The sequence below is a fragment of the Pipistrellus hanaki genome (genome assembly GCF_964339955.1).
Source record: "Pipistrellus hanaki genome assembly, chromosome: 19".
Taxonomy (NCBI): domain Eukaryota; kingdom Metazoa; phylum Chordata; class Mammalia; order Chiroptera; family Vespertilionidae; genus Pipistrellus; species Pipistrellus hanaki.
In genome coordinates this window covers 22,391,276-22,411,186 of record NC_140521.1, presented here as the reverse complement: position 1 = coordinate 22,411,186, position 19,911 = coordinate 22,391,276, and the positions used below count along the sequence as shown (strand labels likewise).

The 19,911-nt window shown below is 49.9% G+C and overlaps 1 protein-coding gene across 2 annotated transcripts; it reads right to left on the bottom strand.

Moving 5' to 3' along the window:
- Window positions 1-14,800, bottom strand: MLEC (malectin). Of its 2 annotated transcripts, none has more exons than XM_084867592.1 (5): window positions 14,483-14,800; window positions 7,882-8,060; window positions 7,183-7,359; window positions 7,020-7,077; window positions 1-5,334 (listed from the first exon to the last, which is right to left on the bottom strand). In XM_084867592.1, exons 2-5 carry the CDS (start codon window positions 8,044-8,046, stop codon window positions 5,105-5,107), a joined length of 630 nt encoding a protein of 209 aa, XP_084723718.1. In that variant the 5' UTR covers window positions 8,047-8,060; window positions 14,483-14,800; the 3' UTR covers window positions 1-5,104. The 2 variants fall into 2 exon arrangements, with proteins under 2 accessions (XP_084723718.1, XP_084723717.1); XM_084867591.1 differs by having other exon boundaries at window positions 14,083-14,492.
- Between the last annotated feature and the right edge of the window lie 5,111 nt (window positions 14,801-19,911).

Here is a 19,911-nt window from a genome sequence, read left to right as displayed (position 1 = left end):
TGTCACTGCAAATTGTTTATTAAAACACAAAGCAATGGACAGTGAAAAACATCCTGAATTTTTTCTTTTTGGTGGGAACAGGGTGGGGCATGGAAGGGGTGGGGACAGGTGGAGACAGCCCAGAAGGAGAGAGCTCCATCCACCTCTACTGCTTTCCCGGGCCAGCCAGGTCCAAAGCCCTCTGTCGCCTCACGGTGCCGCTGTCCGTGGGTGCTGGTTTCGCCTGGGCAGGGAGAGGATGGGAATCGAGAGTAGGAACTACGGAGGCTACTAAGAACTGGACACTATTCTCCGGACTTGTACAGAACAGAGCAGCCAGGACCAATCCGGCGGGGCGGGGGTGGCTTCCTGACGAGCCAGGTTAGTGGTGGAAGTGGCTGCCCTGAGCTCAGAAAGGGCAGCTGGTCCTCGTGTGGGAGAACTTGGTGCAAGAAAAATACAAGGAGGAACCTGACCCAGGGTCAAATATCTTTTCATTCCCTGGATCACAACACAACAGGGAAGAGGAGTCAGGAATGTTTCATTCCTAGATTTGCCGTACCATTTCTCCCTGCCAGCTCTCCCCTCCCACCTGGCAACTCGGCTCTCCTTCCCGACAGTTATCCTCTGACAGACGGAAAGCACTTCAGCTTGTTGTTGTTTTTCTCAGACTAAAGTAAAGCGCTAAAGCTCAAAATAGAGGCGAGAATGGAGTTCTTCTTTGCCTGGTGCTGCAGGCCCCACCTCACAAGACTGCCTGGATGCAAGAGGTGCCAAGGCCTTCTCTGCCAACTCTAACCGGCACTACTGTCTCCCCGGCTGCCAGCACAATCCTGGCTCCTTGTTTTTATACTCCTGGGGGAACCCATCCTGAGAGATCTATCCTGCTCTTTTCCTGCCAACCCAGCTCGTCCCAGATCATCTACTCTTATCAGAACGACTTGGCAACCTAAAGCAGGCTAGCCAAAGGCGGCCGGGAAGGACTCACCAGACCAGCACCAGCCGCCCGTGTACAAAGGAGAAAGCCGCCCGCGCTGAGCAGCTGACCTATTGCTGCCAATCCTGTAACCAAACGAGGAAGTCTAGCCTTCTTGCCCCTGTAGAGGTCTCAGTACAGAAAGGAGTCCTAGCTCGGACTGAAAGGGAGAAATTGCTCTGAGCTCTCTGAAGCTTGAACATTAAGGCTTCTTTGCAATTTTCTTAGAGCTCCTTGATCCCTAATTATATCTTCCCAGAGAAGAAAAGCAGACTTCTCCTAAGACTGCTGAACAGATCCGAGTGTTACCGCTTCTGCTTCTGCACCATCAATAGCTTCATCCCAGGCTTCTCCCCCCTCCCCTCCTGGGAGCCACAGCAGGAGGTCCAAAGCACAGCGCCCTCTTTTACTCAGAAGCATCTGTCAGTCTCTCGCTTTGGAAAGTTCACCTGCTCTCCTTGGTCCTTTCGGAAAGGCATGGAGGACAGTATCACATGTTGCCACTTGATGACATTAAGGCTCCTCAAGGCAAGATACTTGAATTAGGTCAGAGCCAGCCAGCAAGGGGAGGGGAAGAAGGGATGGGGAAGCAGCCCCATGGCAGGGACTGGAGCCCCTGCCCAGACCTGAATCTAGAGGGAATGCCCACCCTGGCTCAGAGCAGGAGAGGAAAAGGCACGTGCTGACTGGGGAGGGTCTGTCCCCAACCCCCAGGGAGGGTAGAGAACCTGCTGATTCTTTCCCTGGGCTTCCCAAGGTGAGTCCATTTCTAGGGAAGGTACGTAAGTGCTGGGAAAGGAATACACTGCTGCTGTTTTCTGACTTTCAACTGAGATTCCAAAACCACAGGCTGGCCTTCCCATGAGAGGGTACAAGCAGGATAAGAAGGAAGTGAAATTCCTTAAAACGAAAGCTTCTCCAAAAAGATAAAGAAGTCAAATCACAACTCCGAAACGGGATTAAACAGTTCCCAGACACAGAAAGAGGAAGGTAAACTTAACTCAAACTTCGCGCCATCTCTTCAAAGCCTAAGGACCTCTCATGGGATCCCGTTTCAGGCCAGTGTTTCTTAGGCAAACAACGGGGACGAGAGAACAAGACCACACGCTCAAACCGACAGGTGACCTGCAGGCCCTGCGTCCTCCTGGGAGCCTCACCCTACTCACACCTACAGGTGACCATCCTCTACGTCACCGGAACTCAGCGTATCCACTGAGCAGCTCTCCTCACAGTGGAGGTTTTCTGGAAAAAGCGGATGTGGTTTAGGGGACATGAGTGCCACAGACCGTTTCCTGGCACAATGTTTCAGCGTGAGTGAAGCCCAGAAAGTCCCCTCGGAGGCCAGCTGGCCCCTGACCCAAACCAGAGCTACACTGCAGACTCTGTCCGTCCTCAGCAGACGCCTCTGCGTGGTCCACCACCACAACTGAAGCCACGTTCTGGCAAAAGGAGTTCCACCTGGGCTCAGGGGGATCTAAAAACCCAGGCAGAGTGTGGATCCAGTGGAAGAGCCCAGGTTTCTCCTCGCCACCCCTAGCTGGCATCACTCATCACCCAACCTCAGTCAGAACCCCTACAGTGCAGGCTGTCAGCCCTAGCACTAGCTCAAAATACAGGCATGGGAACAAACAGTGCAAAAAGCAAAAAATGAACTACAGAGTAATTCTTGACCCAAACAATACAAAAATAAAAATAAAGAGTGCCCCACCCTACCCCTTTAACCTAAACTTCATGTACCTATATCATCTTGGAGTAAAAACAAAAAAAAAGCTTTCAAGTTCAGCATCATGAGCCAGCTGTGTCAGCCGTGGCTCCAGGGGACTCTACCCCAGCCCCCACCATCTCTTCCTGTTTCCTCATTTCCCCTTTAGTTTTTGTCAGCCATAGAAAGATGTTCCTTCCTTTCAGACACAACCAGAGAGGAAAGTGCCCATCCCTGTCCCTGGCCTCAGGGGAAAAGGGTGGGCTTGGAAACAGAGGCAGAGGCAAAGCTGTTGGCTTACAGTACCGTTAGGAAATGGCCCCGAGAGCCAGGGTTTCCTTCGAGACTCTGAGTCACTGAAGGGATGGGTTGAAGTGAGGAGGCGGGGACCCCCCTTCCTCAGAGACCCAGGCAAACTAACGAGGCAGAGTGGAGCAGCAAGTCTTCCTTCCTCCTCTTGTCAACTGCACTGGCAGTGGCCGCGGGCTTTGGGGAGTTGAGAGAGAATGGGAACCAAAGCCACTGTCAGAAGCCCAGTTATAGTCAGCATGTCCACCGCCCCAGGCAGCTGGTCCCAGGATCAAGGCTACGGGACATCCTTTAAAGCGGGGAGCTTTGTGAAGACCCCAAAGTGTTCCTCTGATTGCAGCCCCGGCCACAGCCGTCCAGCTGCCTGACTCGATACCCTAGCACTGAGGCCTAAGTCACAGCTAACATAAAGGGCTACAACTCCCAAAGAGCAAAATGCTGGCCTGGAGGAACTCAGTAAAAGCCAAAACCCAGGATATGAGCCCAAGCACTACTTAGTTTGTCACTAACAAAGATGGAGCCTCTTTAAAAACATACCTCAAAGGAGAAACTCAAAATTAAATATATTCTTTTTAAAAAAATCCATCTGGCCTGAGATTCTTTGCTGCTCTAGCCCAAGCAGAAGCTAATCTTGCTGCCTTCCATTTACAAAACTCCTTGTAGCTGGGAGAAAGGTGACAATGACCAGAAAAGAGGGAATCAGGGAAGCTTCATTTTCTGCAGAAAAATTTCCAGGAAATTCAAAACAGACACTTAGATGCTAAGGTTGGTTCAGAACCGCCAGGACTATGGTGACTGGAAATCTTTCAGCCTTGTCACACCAAGAACCTGACTGCTACCTGGACAGGAAAATGGACAGAGGAGCATACTATTAAGATCAGTGAGCAGTGTCACTGGGTCAGATATAAACAATCAGTCTATTTCCTTGGGGCAGCTGTAGGCATAGCCCAAAACTGGTTGAACTGTGACATAGAAAGGACATAGGAATAAATGAACATCAGATTCTAGACACTCTAAACAGTGGTCACTTAGTAGGACTCAAGTCTCTGAGGTTGCTCTTAAATTATGCTAACATAAGCCTTTTCTAATCCAAAGACCAGAAGAGACTCTTAAGGTCAAGTGTTCGGCTGCTGCAGGCTGGAAAGTGTCTCTGTCTCCTGGCAGCAGGACCCACCAAAGGGCCAGTAAGAGAACTGCTGGGTCGGTCCTCCTGCTGCTGCTCAGAGACCCAGGGAGGGAGGGACCATCAAGATAAAGTGGCAGATGACAAGACATTCAAGCAGACGGAATCCCAAGTCCTCACATCTCCTTCCCTTCTTGGCAATAATTTAGTGAGATGGTTGAGGGAGACAAGAGATTTCAAATAAGCCAGCTTTGAAAAAAAGAGATAGAGAAGAAGAAATCAAGTCTCCAACAGGCACTGAAATAAAAATGATTTTTTGTGGTAACAAGTCAGAGGCAATTTGAGGACCCGACATAAACTAATCGTCTTGGATACCAGACAGTCCTCTGACTGGCACATGTTACAGAGACAAGCAGTGATAAAGCTCAAACACTGAAGGTGGAACCATCATAGGCTAAAACCAGAAAGGCTTCTAAGTAAGAAAGTATCGACTTTTCTTTCCTTTTAAAAACCCCCTTCTGTTTTCATCTTTATCATACAAATTATACATCTTCACACACACACACAAACCGCACATCTGCTCAACCCCAGGGCATCCGGAAATGTATCTGGACATCACTTCAGAGCTTACCCAACCCCCAGTACTGGTCCTCTCAGTAAGGAGACGGCCTTTCCCTGCGGTTAAATTCTAACCTAAAAAGAGGTGCCTGCTCCAAGTTCAGAGTCCTTTCCACTAGGTACACAGACGAGGATCCTTGAACAGGTCGGACCCAGGTTACACTCAGTACCTAGAGGAGAAAGAAACGGCTGGGCCAGCCACAGGGAGAGGACTGGGCCTGAAGCAGGTCTGGGACCAGGTGGTGAACGAGGGCTGCCTCTTTTTATCTCCTTTAATTTTTTTGTGGTTTTGTAGTTTGTTTGTTTGTGTTAATCACTATGAAAAATACAGAAACCAAACCAACATGTTGGTTTCTTTCCCACACCCCTCCACCCTGCTCAGGATGACAATGTGCTCTCACAACCGGCAGAGGCAGAAGAGAGTTGGAATGAAGACTCCGAAGGCCACCAGGATAGGAAACATGAGGCTGCTGTTGTCCGAGGCGTAGGGGTTGGGCGTGCGGGGGCCTGACTGCACCCGGTTCTTATTGGTCTGTCTTTTTAGAGCAGATCCTTCATCGTATTCTTCTTCCTCCTCTTCCTCTTCTTTCTTCTCCAATCCTGGATGAGGCTGCAGCTTTGGTACATCTGACATAAAAGATGATATCTTTTAAGTAAGACCCCCAGCATCTAAGCGAGACCCTTAACAGCGGTAAATGAGTCACAATAAGAAGCTATGACCTAACCAGGGTCCAAAGGAAGGAGCAGAAGTAGCAGAAATAGCTTCTGGCCTGGAGAATAGCAGATTCCTAAAAAACATTAGCCTTCTTTAGATTTTTTTTTTTTTTTTTTTTTTTTTTTTTTTCCCTTCTTTAGATTTAACTAAAAAGTAGTAAAATCCCTGCACACCAGCCTTAGTTCTCCAGATCCCCAAGAAGACAGACTGGACAGGGATGACACAACACCCAAACTTAATTTTCCCAAATCCCTCCTGGTCCCTCCCATAATCCATTCCCTTTTGATTCACAAAGCAGGTGAATTCTGGGTTCCCACACATACCACCCCTCTGCTCTGTCTCCTCCTTAGGGCCCAGGCTACAAATCTGTTGGTAGCAAGACCTCCGCCTGGACGTCATCCTATCAGCATGTGGGGGACAGCAGACAACAGGATGCGCCCTGGCCAGGTGGCTCTGTTGTGTGGAGCCATCCTGTGCACCAAAACGTTGCGGGTTCAATTCCTGGTCAGGACACATACCTAGGCTGTGGTTTGATTCCTGGTTGGAGCCTCCCATCATAGGGCTAAAACCAGAAAGGCTTCCAAGTAAGAAAGTATCTACTTGCGTATGGGAGGCAACAGTTGATATTTGTCTCTCACATAGATGTTTCTCTCTCTCCCTCTTTTTGTTTTTCCCTTTCTCTCTCTTAATCAATAAACATATCCTTAGGTGAGGGTAGAAAAATAAAAATTAAACAAAGACAACGGATGAGATCCTTAGTGCATTCAGTTTGGAAAAGGTACAGAGATGGATGGGGAGAAAAGTCACTAAAACACAAGCTTTCTCTGCAAAAATCAGCCTGGGAAGCTGGCGGCCAACATAGTCTGAACTTGAGAAAGAAATATCCCCTTAGGCCGGATCACAAGGGTAAGGAGACATTGATACATGGACTTTTGTCCAGTGCAGTCTGGCAATGCTGGAGCCTCCAGAGCATCCGGAACCATGAAGAACTCCTTTGTCCCCCTGCCTCCCCCCGAGGAAATAGATATCAAAGAAACAGAATAAAGAAAAGTTTTATTTATTATCATTTTTTAAAATTTTTTATTGATGTTTTACAGTGAGAAAGGGAGAGGGATAGAGTTAGAAACATCGAAGGGAGAAACATCAATCAGCTGCCTCCTGCACACCTCCCACTGGGGATGTGCCCACAACCAAGGTACATGCCCTTGACTGGAATCGAACCCAGGACCTTTCAGTCCACAGACTGAAGCTCAATCCACTGAGCCAAATCAGTTAGGGTTAAGAAAAGTTTTAGGCAATTCCAAATGACTATAAGAGTCAGGGCACACCAACAGGTGCCATTTACAATGAAGTTAAAGGAACTTGTCCAAAACCAAACAGCTGATTAAATGACAGGAATAAGATTTAAACAAAAGCTCATGCTCTAAAGCTTATGGCCAGCACCAGGCTACAGTCTATCACAGCGATCTGACTCTGAGTCTCCACAATTTGGCTTTAAGTAATAGTTTCAAAGTAGTGAGCAGCTAAATTATTCCCCAAGGGTTTTCTCAACCACATCCTTCAGCCCAAGTCAAAAAGCAGATCAAAAACAACTTACCATCCACTGTCCCCGACATGATGTAGAGTGCACAGACTTTGGGATTGTCATAGTACCCCTAGGAAAAGGGAAACAGTGGTCAGCCCCACACAGCAGCAAACACGCCCCCTGCACCCATTCCTGGAGCTTTTCCTCCGCGGGGAGGGCAGAATAGGGGCATTACCTTGACAAACTCGATGTAGAGTTTTCCTGTGAAGGTGGATACCTCCCCCTGGACGCTCAGCTTCCCTTTTCTGATGCTCATAGGGATGATTTCATCGTGAGCTGTGCTGTGTCCAACACGATCGAAGATATCCAAGTCCTTCACCACGACATGGCCATTCAATCGCACATCAAATACCTTGAAGATTAAAAAGGAGACAGTGTCAAAACCATCAGTTTCATGCCCTTTCAGCAGCTGGATAACAGGCACCTTCTTGGGCTTCAAGTTCAAAAATAACTTAATAACAGGGCTAGATTTATTCTAGGGTGACTGGAGTCCTTTACCTGATCCAAATCAAGTCCATGTTTCTTGTCAGGAAGGCCTCATACTGGCCTTAGGAAAAGCAAAAAGTTCCATATGGAAAGGGAAATTCACAGGCAGGGACAGAAAAAGAACAAAGCTAAAAACAAGAAGGTGTTGACAACGAAGAAGGGAGAAAGCACCTGGAGGGCCTCACAGGATCAGTCTGTAGCCAAGAGCTGGGACTCTGGCATTGCTTTCTGTCACCAACCCCATGGAACACCAGCATTTTAGCGGCAAAAGGAACCCAGCTTTTCCTTCAAAGCTCATCTGTTCTTCCCTTCTGGGAGGCCCACAGCAGACGACTATCCAAAAGTGGCCATGTCTCACTGGTGGGGGCGGGGGGCTGACCAGCCTCACCTTCTGCTGGGACTGTGCAAAGTAGACCTCAGCGAATTTCAACACCAGCACGTAGTCCCCTTCCTCCTTGATGGGCACTTCGTAGCCAAAGGTCTCCTCATTGTACCGTTCTGTTTGATATAGGATCTGGTCCTCGGGGCTGGATCGGAGGATTGGCAGTTTCATGCCATAGTCAGAGGCTGGGGACAAAAGACAGAGAAACCACATCAGAGGCAAAACATAAAAGAAAAACAGAGACTCCAGAAAGGCCAGAGGCATTTCCAGGGCAATGCTAATAACCCCCCAGTGGAAGAGGCAGACCCCCCTGCACCTGGCTCCACACAGACCGGACACAAAGGCAAGATGACTAGTATTAAGCCGGAGTAAAATGAAAAAAACCACACACCAATCACCCCAACAGATCGCTTCACCCTCATAGCAGGACTTTATAAAAGTTCTTCTTTCAGAAATGACTTTTTCTATCTGTACAGAGCGGTGGGAAGAGAACAAGTCTAACTCATTATTAGAACAAAGCACTATGCTACAGCTGCCTGGTTCCCTGCAGGAGCGCTTCAGAGAGACCTCATAAAACAAGGGGAAGGCCAGGGACTCTACGAGAAGATTAAGTTCAATGAATGTTGTTGTTTCCTCATTTAGAAAAGCTCAGAGACTATAAAAGAGAGTATCTGCTAGGAAAGTTGTTCTTCATTGTCTTTACCACAACCAAGATACAGCTTTAGCTGCTTTGTATGATTTTTCATTCAAAAAGTTCCAAGGCTGGAGAGGAGAAACATGCTTATATAAAGAAGGGTGTGATGCTCTCAAATTTCCTTTAGGTCGGAGCACCAGACTCCCCAGACTCACAAAATACAGCCTCGCCCACTCTCTTGAGCATTCCCCAGTTAAAGGAAAAGAACTTCCTGCTGTATCGCCAGCACCTAACAGGACCTGGCACTTGCCGAGCGAACCAATGGCAACAACGGGGGTGCCTGGGAGGCAGCGAAGCCCTGCTCTTCTCCCCCGCAGGGCTGGAGCCATCCCGCAGGGAAAGATCTGCTCAGGCCCTCTGGCACCTCTGGCCGGGAGTCACCTTTCCCACTCACAGACGGACCAGGGATAAGACAGGGTAAAAGGAAGACTCTTCCTGTGGGCCGGTATCAGACAGCCCCCAGCCCTCCCCTAAACTTGGTAGGTGATATACAGAATATGTGTATCTTCCCCCAACTTAACAAACGGGGGTCTTTCCTCAAACGTGAGATACCACCTCCAGCTCCAGGGCGGAAGAGTCCTGCTTCCTCCTTCGGATAGGAGGCTCTCGGACTCGTTTATCCTGTGAACACAGGAGGCCTTCCAGTGCTCCCAAAATCCACTTTCCAAACTAGTGACTGAACAGGGATCTCGGTTCAGCTTTTGCCCCTAAAAAGCCGGTGTCCCAATACCTAGCCTCTCCCCCAGCTTGGCATTAAGACTTCAAGACTCCCTTCCCACAGGGACTCTGAAGACACTGGCACCTGGATCCTTTGGGAGATGCCCAGCAGAGGCCACCCCTGGGCATTATCTTCTGAGTCACCAAAACTCCAAGGGAGAGAATATTTTAAGAGAATAACTGAAGATCCAAAGACTAAGGTCAAGCCCTAAAAGAAATAATACACATAACTGTTAACAGTTCCTGTACGTGAGCAGTAGCCTGCGATCAGATGCGATGAAACTGCACAGGAAGCTCATCGCACTTCTGTCTTCAGACTTTTCTTCTTCCTATTTCTCCTCAAGAAACTGCCATCATGCCCCAGCTCTCTCCCAGGCCCACACGACATTACACTGGGCAGAAACCTATAAAGATTAAGAGTTCTATTTTTCTTTCAACTGAGTTCTAAGAATTTCCTTCTTCCATGAGGACCAAGATCCCCATAAATTTGGAATGTTAACTAGATTTGCTTTATAGATACACAGAAAATTTTGTGCATGTGTGGGAAACTTTTTTTTCTTTTGGCAGAGTGGAAAAAATGAGAAATTAACAGTAATGTAATCTCTGGCAGTTTCAGTCCAACAACTAAGAAAACTCAGCCATGTGAACAAAAACTACTTAGCAACCTTGGAATTACCTTTAAACATTGCCCTTAAAGTCCAAGTGGCATTCCCCGGAGATCTGCCACATGCAAAGTTGAATTTGCCCAAGTCCCAAGAGATACAGCTGCGAAAAGGGTTTTTTCTTCCCTCCTTTGCCTTTATGTATTCACAGCTAAACAGATTTCTCTAAAAACAGTGAAGTGTACACAGCACACTGCTGGAGTTGGCACAATACAGCTCAGACAGCCAGAAAGGAAGGGGCCAAGGGGCCTACGTTATGTCCGCTGTTTCTTAGACAATGGAGTAGCCAGCCCAGGTTTTAGAATAAGACAAGGGATAGATTTGAATCCCGGCTTTGCCACCTACTTTGTGATTCAGATCAAGTCATTTTCTCTGGGTGTTTTCTCACTTGTAACATGGGGATTTCACCTACCTAAATTCTCTTATGAACTTCCGCTACATAGAGGGGCTGCAAATGAAGCCTGCATCTTAGGTGACAGTACAGGGGATAGAATTCTAAATAAATCCAGAGGCATCCTCTTTCAAGCTCTTATCTCACCAAGGCCAAAGTCTGCCCCAGCTAAAAGAAGGCTGCCCAGAGAAGGGTCTTCCTTAGGCAGAATTAGTTTCTGATAGGCTAAGGTTCCCCCCCACCACAGCCATGTTCTAACCTACTTTTTTTTAAAAATGTTTTTACTAGAGGTCCAGTGCACAAAATTCATGCACTGAGTGGGGGTGTGGAGGAGAAGTCTCTCAGCCCAGCTGTGCCCTCTCACAGTCCAGGAGCCCTGGGGGATGCCGAAGCCATCAGGCGGACATTCTTAGCGCTGCAGTGGTGTCACGGCCGCTGAGTTCGACAACGGTGAGCTCAGCTTCTGGCGGAGCCGGGCTCCCCCTGTGAGAGCGCACTGACCACCAGGGGGCAGCTCCTGCACTGAGCGTCTGCAACCTGGTGGTCAGGGCATGTCATAGCAACTGGTTGTCTGCAGTTTGGTCAATCTGCATATTAGCCTTTTATTACATAGGAGGATTTTTTTAGAGCGAGAGGAAGGGAGAGGGATAGAGAAATAGAAACAATGATGAGAGAGAAATATTATTGATCATTTGCTTCCTGCATGTCGCCCACAGAGAATCAAGCCTGCAACCTGGGCATGTGCCCTGACCAGAATCGAATCAGTGACCTCTTGGTTCCTGGGTCAATGCTCAACCTCTGAGATACACTGGCCAGGCTACCCTACTTTTAATTCCATATTAAAGGTCATCAAGCAAAGAAAAAGATAAAGACACTTTAACCTACTCTGGACAGGAGAGTTTTCAGATTCATATCACTGATTTCTAAAGCATGATGTTTTATTAAGAAGGAAAATAAGGCCGAGACTGGTTTGGCTCAGTGGCAGAGCGTCGGTCTGCGGACTGAAAGGTCCCAGGTTCGATTCCGGTTAGGGGCATGTACGTTGGTTGCGAGCACATCCCCGGTGGGGGGTGTGCAAGAGGCAGCTGGTCGATGTTTCTTTCATTGACGTTTCTAGCTCTCTATCTCTTTCCCTTCTTCTCTGTAAAAAATCAATAAAATATATTTTTTTAAAAAAAGAAGGAAAATAAGGCTGAGAGGTAAAGTAAGTTTTTCAAGGTAATACATTCGTATTAGCAGCTACCTTCTATGAAGAGGAAATAGTCTAAAACCAAGCCAAGTGCTATGCCCTCAGGCCCAATAACTAGGTCTTTTCTTCCTTAGAATCAAGAGGAACCCACAATACGCAAGTTACAAAGAACCGAGAATATGCAGCATGCCAAAATCCCAAATGGAGCGCTCTGAGAATCACTCTCCTCCGTAGTGGTACTTTCATCTATTAAATCACACAAGTTGAAAAAGCCTTTCCCAAGCTGTCCGTATCTCCTATGAACACTAACTCTCCTCAAGGCAGAAATGAAGTTCAATAAACATTACGAAGGGCCTTTGAAAGCAAAAGCCACTAGGTGCCCTGGGCCACTCACAGTTACATGAATGCTGAACTACAAAGACACCATAGAGAAACAGCAAGTTCAAAAGCAGGCCAAACCCTTATCTGGATTAACTTGGCAACAAATACCTGAATTCATTCAACATAAAATGAACTTTCTTTAGCGTGCTGGAAACAGTCTCCCAGGCCTGGGGAAAGACAGAAGACATGCAGCTCTTACTGCAATCAGTGTCAACAGCTACAGGAGGCAGAGGTCTCCAAGTAGCTGGCACACCCCTCTCCAAACAGTGCCAGCGAAGGCAGGCGGCGTGAACAGCTGCACTTCCCTGGGTGGTGCCACTCCTTAGCCCAGAAGAAACTAGAGAGCTGCCTCCTGAGAGTGGAAGCTTAATCACATCTCAGCCCAGACCTAATGCCAGCAAAACGCTCCTCTCAGGCACCCAGAGTGCAATGCTCAACAGGCCGGTCCCAGCTGCAGCGGGAAAGCACCTTGCACTCCTCACCCATGCCTAATGCTGCACCGCTCTGGCCCAGAGGACAGACTGGAGACTGAGTGCCTCAGCGGCCACGGTCTGGGCTAGGAAGCCAGTACACATGAGCTTTGACAGGTCTCCTGTAATTCTACTTGCTATAATAAACTCCGAAGGAACTGCCACCAGGAGCTAATAACCCAGGACAGGGAGCCTGGTGACTGGTGATCAAGCCCAAAACCAAAAACAACACCTGTACCAGCAAATTAGAACCAGGATTTCTGAAGGATAAGAGGAGTAGCAGGGGACTAAACCTGTGTGGTCCTCACTTCCTCCTCTGCCAATGGGCCTGAAAGGAGAATGTACCCCATGGAAAGGCTGGCGTCTGTCTGTGAAAGGAACCACTGGCACAGCTATCTCCAGGGGCAAAGTCCACTAACGGTCTCGTTTCCTCAGGGCACAAGCCCAGGAAGAAAGAGGCAGGGGCCCGGATGGAGATAGCCGTGACCTCATGTGCGAAGTCTGGCTTTGGCGGCTGGTACAGCTGCTAGAGACTGGGGCCCTGACCAGCTGAACCCAGGTTACTGAGACCTATGTGCCAGGGCTAAATAAATTCCAAGACAAACATGGAACTTCAGAATGCAGCCCTGGATCCAACACCCTCAGGTGTATGTAAGCCATGAACTCCCCAATGTAACAGACTCCAGGACACCGCAATCAACGGGGAATAACCAAATTCAACGCTTTAGTCAAGGCCAAGCCAAATCTGGGAACCGTGGAAAGAGTGCACGCAAGCCTGTCTCTGGTTTTCGGGTGGCATGTGGCGCGGGTGGCTGCCTCGGAGCCGGGCATGCAGCATACCTCTCCCAACACGCAGAGCAAGGAGCGGCTCCTCAGACCCGCTCCCCATCCCACCTACAGAAGACACAGCCTGGAGCAGATCTGCCCAGTGGTCCGGGGATGGCTGACCTCAGAAGCTCCTGGTGCGGAAACCCGGGCTTCATGTTTTAGATCTGAGGCTTGCGTTTTTAACCAACTCCCCTGGCAATGCTTCCTCAAACTTGGAGAACCGTGCAGCTCCGTAAAAACTACTACTGCTCCATCTGCTAAGTGAAAATCACTTTCCCCAGCAGCTGGAATAGCAGGTATACCTCTCTGGACACATAGGGAAGGTTCTACACTCAGAACAGTCAGACCTCAGCCGGCTGTCAGCCGCCGGCGCAGGCGGCTTCGGCATCACCACCCTCCACTTTCCCGGTCCATCCTCTCGAAGACCCCTTTCCATTCTGGCCAAGTATCATCCCTGCAGGAGGAGGGAGGGCAGCGGCCGAGGTCCGGGTCGGCGGGAACCTACCGGGACCGGACCGGGTCGGAGAGAGCCAGCCGGGCCAGGGACACCCATAACCTACAGGCGCGGGGTGCCAATAGGCCGCCCTCGTCTTTACTTTTTTCTCAGCTCGGGTGCAGGCGAGGGGTTAAGAACAGGCAGGATGCGAGGTCCAACTCTAACTTTTAGCCAACTCTCTGCCTCCATGGCTCTTTGGTAGCCTCTCGAGCCGGTGCCAGGCTGTGAGCCGTGACCGGTCCCTGAGGAAACTGCAGGCACAAACTTCGCTCCGGAGACGCGGCCCCGGGGGCGAGGACGGGGCGCGGGGCCCGCCGCCCTCGGCCAGCGGCGCCCGGCACGCCAGGCCCGGACCCGCGGCTCCGCGAGGGGCGCTCACCTCGGCCCACCCGGCCTTCCAAAGGGTCCTTGCGAAAGTGGATCCCGTGCACGTCCACATGCGCCTCGCCGCCCGCGTTGACGGCCCAAATCACTCTGTCGGGCAGCCCGGCTCCCGCCGCGCCGACCACGCCGAGCCCCGGCCCGCCGAGCGCCGGCAGCAGCAGCAGCAGCAGCCGCAGGAGCGCCACGGCGGCTCCCTCAACCGCCCCGGCCCCCAGCATGGCGGCCGCCACCGCGGGGGCAGCCTCCGCCAACCCTCGTCCTCAGCCGGCCTCCAGGCCGCGCTGGGCTCAGAGGAACAGCGCCACGAGCCGCGCCGCCTCAACGGCCGGGGACATGTCGTTCTCAGGCCTACTTCTCAGCCGCCGCGGCCGCCTCCCACCTCAGGAACAACCTACCCCGTCGCCCGGCCCCGGCCGCGGCCTGCAGCCAATCAGCGTCCGCTGCTCATTAATTACCCAATACCCCGCCGGAAAGCGCCCGCTCATTGGCCGCCAGGAGCGGGGGAGGGCGTGGCTACTCCCAGGCGCCGGCCCAACCATCGGGCGCAAGAAGGAGCGCGCGCAGAGGTTCGGCGTTCGGTTGAAACGGTGGTTCAATACGGAAGTGGCGGGGTGCAGCGCCCAGGCGGCCCCGGAATCCCGCAGCTGAGTAGGAAAGGTGGCCTAGGGAGGAACATTTAGGACAGAGCGCACCGACACGTCGCCAGGACTTCCGGTGCTCCAGATCCTGGGGCCGAATAGGCTCTAGAGGGGGCGTGGCCGACGGTCCCTCACGCTCCTTCTTGGGGAGAGGCATGAGCGTGAGCTCTAGAAGAAGCAGTGGACGCTCTTCCGACCTGAGAGTCTCTTTCCCCGCGTGAGTCCGGAGATCCATCCTCCCAACGAGAGGCCACATGCACAGATCTTCAGGACAGCCCCACGAGGAGCAGACCCCGCCCCCACCCTTAGCAGGCACCCGGCCGGTGGTAGCGTCCACAGGGCCACCCAATCAGAATGCTCCAACGCAGCGGAAATGCGTGGCTTTGCTGGGGGAGGGGCTCCAGGCTACCCTCGTCACCACGGCAACGGCCTGGGGACGGCCCCAGCGTCGGAGGGGCGGGGTCGGGGTTTCCCCAGCCCGGGGGGTGGGGAGAGCTGCGGGCGGAGCCCGGTCCTGAGGTTCCGCCCTGGCAGGACCGGAGTTCCCAGGCTGCTCCTGACAGTTCTCTCCTCCTCCGGCGATCCTCGCGCTGTGATCGCTGCCGGACTCCCCCGCTTCACAGATGCAGAAACAGGACCGGAGTGTTGCCCAGAGGGCCACGCAGCAAGCTTAGAGCACAGCCAAGGCAAACACCCATTTCTCTATTTGTTCCACAAACATTGATGGAGACCCTATTATACGGCTGTCAGAGTCAGCGGATAAAATACAGGAAGCCCCGTTAAATTTGGCGAACAAAACCACACCGGTATCCTGCTTGAGAATCACAGTCCCAGGATTCAATTACGTAGTTAGAACAATGGTGAGTGCTATTAAGGAATGAAATGGGATGCCGAAACGGAGAGTATCCATAGGGTTGGATTTTTTTTTCCTTTTTCTTTTTTGCCCTTCCCAATCCCCAAAGGGGGATTTCAATGCATCAGAATTCCTTGCCCAGTTCCCAAGGTCACAGAGGAGTAACTTGGACGGTTCCCTCCTGGTCCCCCCCACCCCCCTCCGCCCCCCAGTTTTGCAAGGATCTGGACTTGCTTCCTCCCACAGACATGTTTCCCCTCCACGCCCTCTCTGGGGCCCTGCGCTTGGGTTTCTAATTCCACTCTCTTCTCTCTGAAAACTGTCATCTTTGGAGGAACCTGACAAGTTAGAGCTTAAATAACCCTCAGAGCAGAGGCCATGGGGCTCCCTACCCCCCACCCAGACAGTTAACCTCCAGGAGCCCCGTTTATTTTACCCTCAAGGCAGTCTAATTCAGAAGAAAACTCACAAAAATGGATTAAACCTTCCTCAAAAGGCCTTAACTTCAAGCCTTCTCTCAGCCCCCATGTTAAATATGTTCTATGGGTGAATTGTATAATATGTGAATTATCCTATCTAATAAAGAGGGAATATGGTTGACCCTCACATTATCATAAAGATGGTGGCACCCATAGCCAAAAAGGAGGGAATATACTAATTGACTGTCCCACCCTCAAAGATGGCGGTGCCCACAGCCACAAGATGGCGGCACCCAATCCCCTCAGCCCTGCTGGACCCACCCCCAGGGCCGGCCCAAGGCACAGGCAAGCCTGGGATGGGGGCTGCCCAGCCACCCAAGGCTGCCCAAGGCTCAGGTAATCAGGGCCAGCCGAGGCCTGCGCTGCCAGCAGTGCCAGCAGCAGAAGTTTGATAGGGTGTCGCCTTCACCTGATGGCCAGGTTGCCTCCTGCCCTGAGGGCTCCCAGACTGAGAGGGGGCAGGCTGGGGTGAGGTATCACCCCTCCAGTGCATTCATTTTCATGCACTGGGTCTCTAGTATCTAAATAAACTTTCTTTACCTCTCTGAGCCTTATTTTCCTTTTAAATATTTTTTTTTACTGACTTTTTACAGAGGAAGAGAGAGGGACAGAGAGCTAGAAACATCGATGAGAGAGAATCATCCATCAGCTGCCTCTTGCACACCCCCTACTGGGGATGTGCCCGCAACCAAGGTACATGCCCCTGACCGGAATCGAACCCGGGACCTCTCAGTCCACAGGCTGACGCTCTATCCACTGAGCCAAATCGGTTTCAGCCTTATTTTCCTTTTTAATAAAACATCATGCTTTAGAAATCAGTGATATGAAGAAGAGGAAAAAGGAGGTAGAAGAGGAAGACACCTCAATGTACATTAGAATAGTCATTAAAATACTCCCTGGCACAGGGCAAGCACTCATCTGACTGTTCTGGAATTAAAGGAGCCCCTGAGTTTTTGCTTTCTGCAACTTGCACCCAGAGCTATATTTTTTAGGAATGCCCGGAGCCCGTAATAAGTAAAACCACTGAAGCTGTAGCCTCCTCAACATCCTTCCTACTGAAGGACCCTGTGCCCCTTGAGAGCGGCAATGTCTTCCGTACCCTGTACCCTGTCACCCTGGGGCGAGGGAAATCGGTGGTGCCAGTTGAGGACTCTCCTAACAGAAGCAGTGGGCCCCTCAGTTCACCAAGCTCTTTCTCTTCCCTTATCTCTCGAGATTTACACCACAGAAAGCCCCGTAACTCACTCTCCCCATTTATAACAGAAAACTGAAGCCCAGACAGACAGAGGCCGGCAGTTTTCAAATGGCAGCCATTGCTCCCGCAAGCAGAAGTGGATCTGAGAGGTCTGGCTCAGGCATAGTCTCCCAGAGATAGGGGTGACTAAGGAGAAGAAGTCAAGTTTCTCTCAAAGCTGAGGGGATATTGAGAGCAGGACTCAGGGCTGGGATGGAAGTGGGGGCAGGAGACAAAGGGGTAAGGATTGCAGCTGCCAAATCAGACTAGAGAGTCAGACCTCAAGACAGGATTATATCCAAAGACACTGACCCATAGGAGTCCCCAAAGGGCCCCAGGCCTGCTCTCTGGGCTGGCTCTCCACCAGGCCGTGAGTCTGGGCTCTGGGGGAGCTGAGAAGGTTGTCAGACCTCAAGTGGCCGGGGCCCAGGTCGTTTCTCTACAGTCAATGGGCTCCAGCCTCCGATTTCTCCTGCCGGCTGGCGAAGGTCAGCCCCATGTGAGAGCCAAGGGCACGGTCAGTGGCTGCATTTCCACCTCCTTCAGCTGGGGCTGGCTTTACATAAAAATTACTGCAAATCTGTGCAGCAGCAAGAACTCTCATGCATCGAGGTGGGAATGGTATAGCCACTTTGGAAGACAGTTGGATAGCTGCTTACAAAACTAAGCATACTCTCTTGGCCAGCATCGCTCAGTGGTTGAGCATCAACCTATGAACCAGGAGATAAAGGTTCAATTCCCAGTCAGGACACATGCCCGGGTTGAAGGCTCAATTCCCAGACCGGGGCATGCAGAAGGCAGCCAATCAGTGATTCTTTCTCAGAATTGATGTTTCTATTTCTCTCTCCCTCTCCCTTCCTCTCTGAAAGCAATAAAAACATATTTAAAACAAACAAACACCTGGCCAGTGTGGCTCAGAGTTTGAGTGGCAACTTATGAACAGAAGGTCATGATTCATGCCAAAACCAGTTTGGCTCAGTGGTAGAGAGTTGGTCTGTGGACTGAAAGGTCCCAGGTTGGATTCCAGTCAAGGGCATGTACATTGGTTGCGGGCACATCCCCGGTAGGGGGTGTGTAGGAGGCAGCTAGTCGATGTTTCTCTCTCATCGATGTTTCTAGCTCTCTATCTCTCTCCCTTCCTCTCTGTAAGAAAAGCAATAAAACATACTTTAAAAAAAAAAAAAAAAGAAGGTCATGATTCAATTTCTGGTCAGGGCACATGACTGGGTTACTGATTCCATCCCCAATGAGTGGCATGCAGGAGGCCGTGGATCAATGATTCTCATTATTGATGTTTCTCTCTCTCTTTTCTCTTCATCTCTGAAATCAAATTTAAAACATATTTTTGAAATGTTTTTAAAAACCCACTAAACTATTAATAAACATACTCCTACCATGAAATCCAGCAATTGAACTCCTTGGTACTTATCCAAAGCAATTGAACATTTATGTCCACACAAAAACCTGCACATGGTCTTTTTACAGCAGCTTCATTCATATTTGTCAAAAAATGGAAGCAACCAAGATGTCCTTCAGTAGGTGATGGATAAATAATCCTACCGTGTTTCCCCAAAAATAAGACATCCTCCGAAAATAAGACTTAGCGCATGGAAAGATAAGACATCCCCTGAAAATAAGACCTAGCGAAACTTTGGGAGAAAAAATTAATATAAGACACTGTCTTATTTTCAGGGAAACAGGGTATATAATAAAAGGCTAATATAAACTTCCAGTTATAAGTCAAGGTGACAGACAGAGGTCACTAGGCTTAGTGTGGTGATCACTTGCTAAGGTATATAAATGTCGAATCACAATGTTGTACACTTGAAACTAATATAATAGTGTCTGTTAACTAATTAAAATTTTTAAATTTTTTTTAAAGATTTATCTCATGTAAAGATTAAATAAGTTAATTTCAAAATGAACATAAATTATTTTCTGTTTATGGCAGAAAGATAAGCATTTTGTGGAAAACTCAGAAAAGAATTAAAAAGGATAAAATTTGCCATAATTCCATACAAACGGGGACAAGCACGGAAATTCAGGGCCTGATGGAGCAGGTCCCCACAGCACGGGTCCCCAGACACCTGATTCTCACAGCCACCTCAAGGACCTGGGAAGCACAGTTTCTCCATTTGCAGATGCAAAGCTCAAGTCCAGAAGTGATTTGTCAACATATTTGAGGAACCAGAATCTTGAGAGAGGTTTTTTGTTTTTTTTTTGGCGGGGGGAGCTCTTAATTGACTATGTTTCCTCTGAGCCAGGCTGCCTGTCAGACACAGCTTGATGAAAACCACAGCTCCACCATTAACCGCTGTGTGGCTTTCGGTAAATGGACTCGCCTCTCTGAGCTGCAGTTTCCTCATTTGTGAAATGGAGAGAATAACTGTACGTACCTCATAGGATTGTGAGAAATAAAGACATTTTACACAGGGAAATAAAAAGGGCATGTTTTAAAAGCACATGGGATTCTTGAGCCCATAGGTAAGTGCTCAATAGATATTAGTTGTGGGGATTCCAGCCCAGCTCCACTTCGGAGATGAGAAATAACTAGAGCGTGTCCTGTTGGCAAAGGCCTCGGTGAAGTGCTCAGGCTGAGGATTTGGGAAAACCCTTCCAC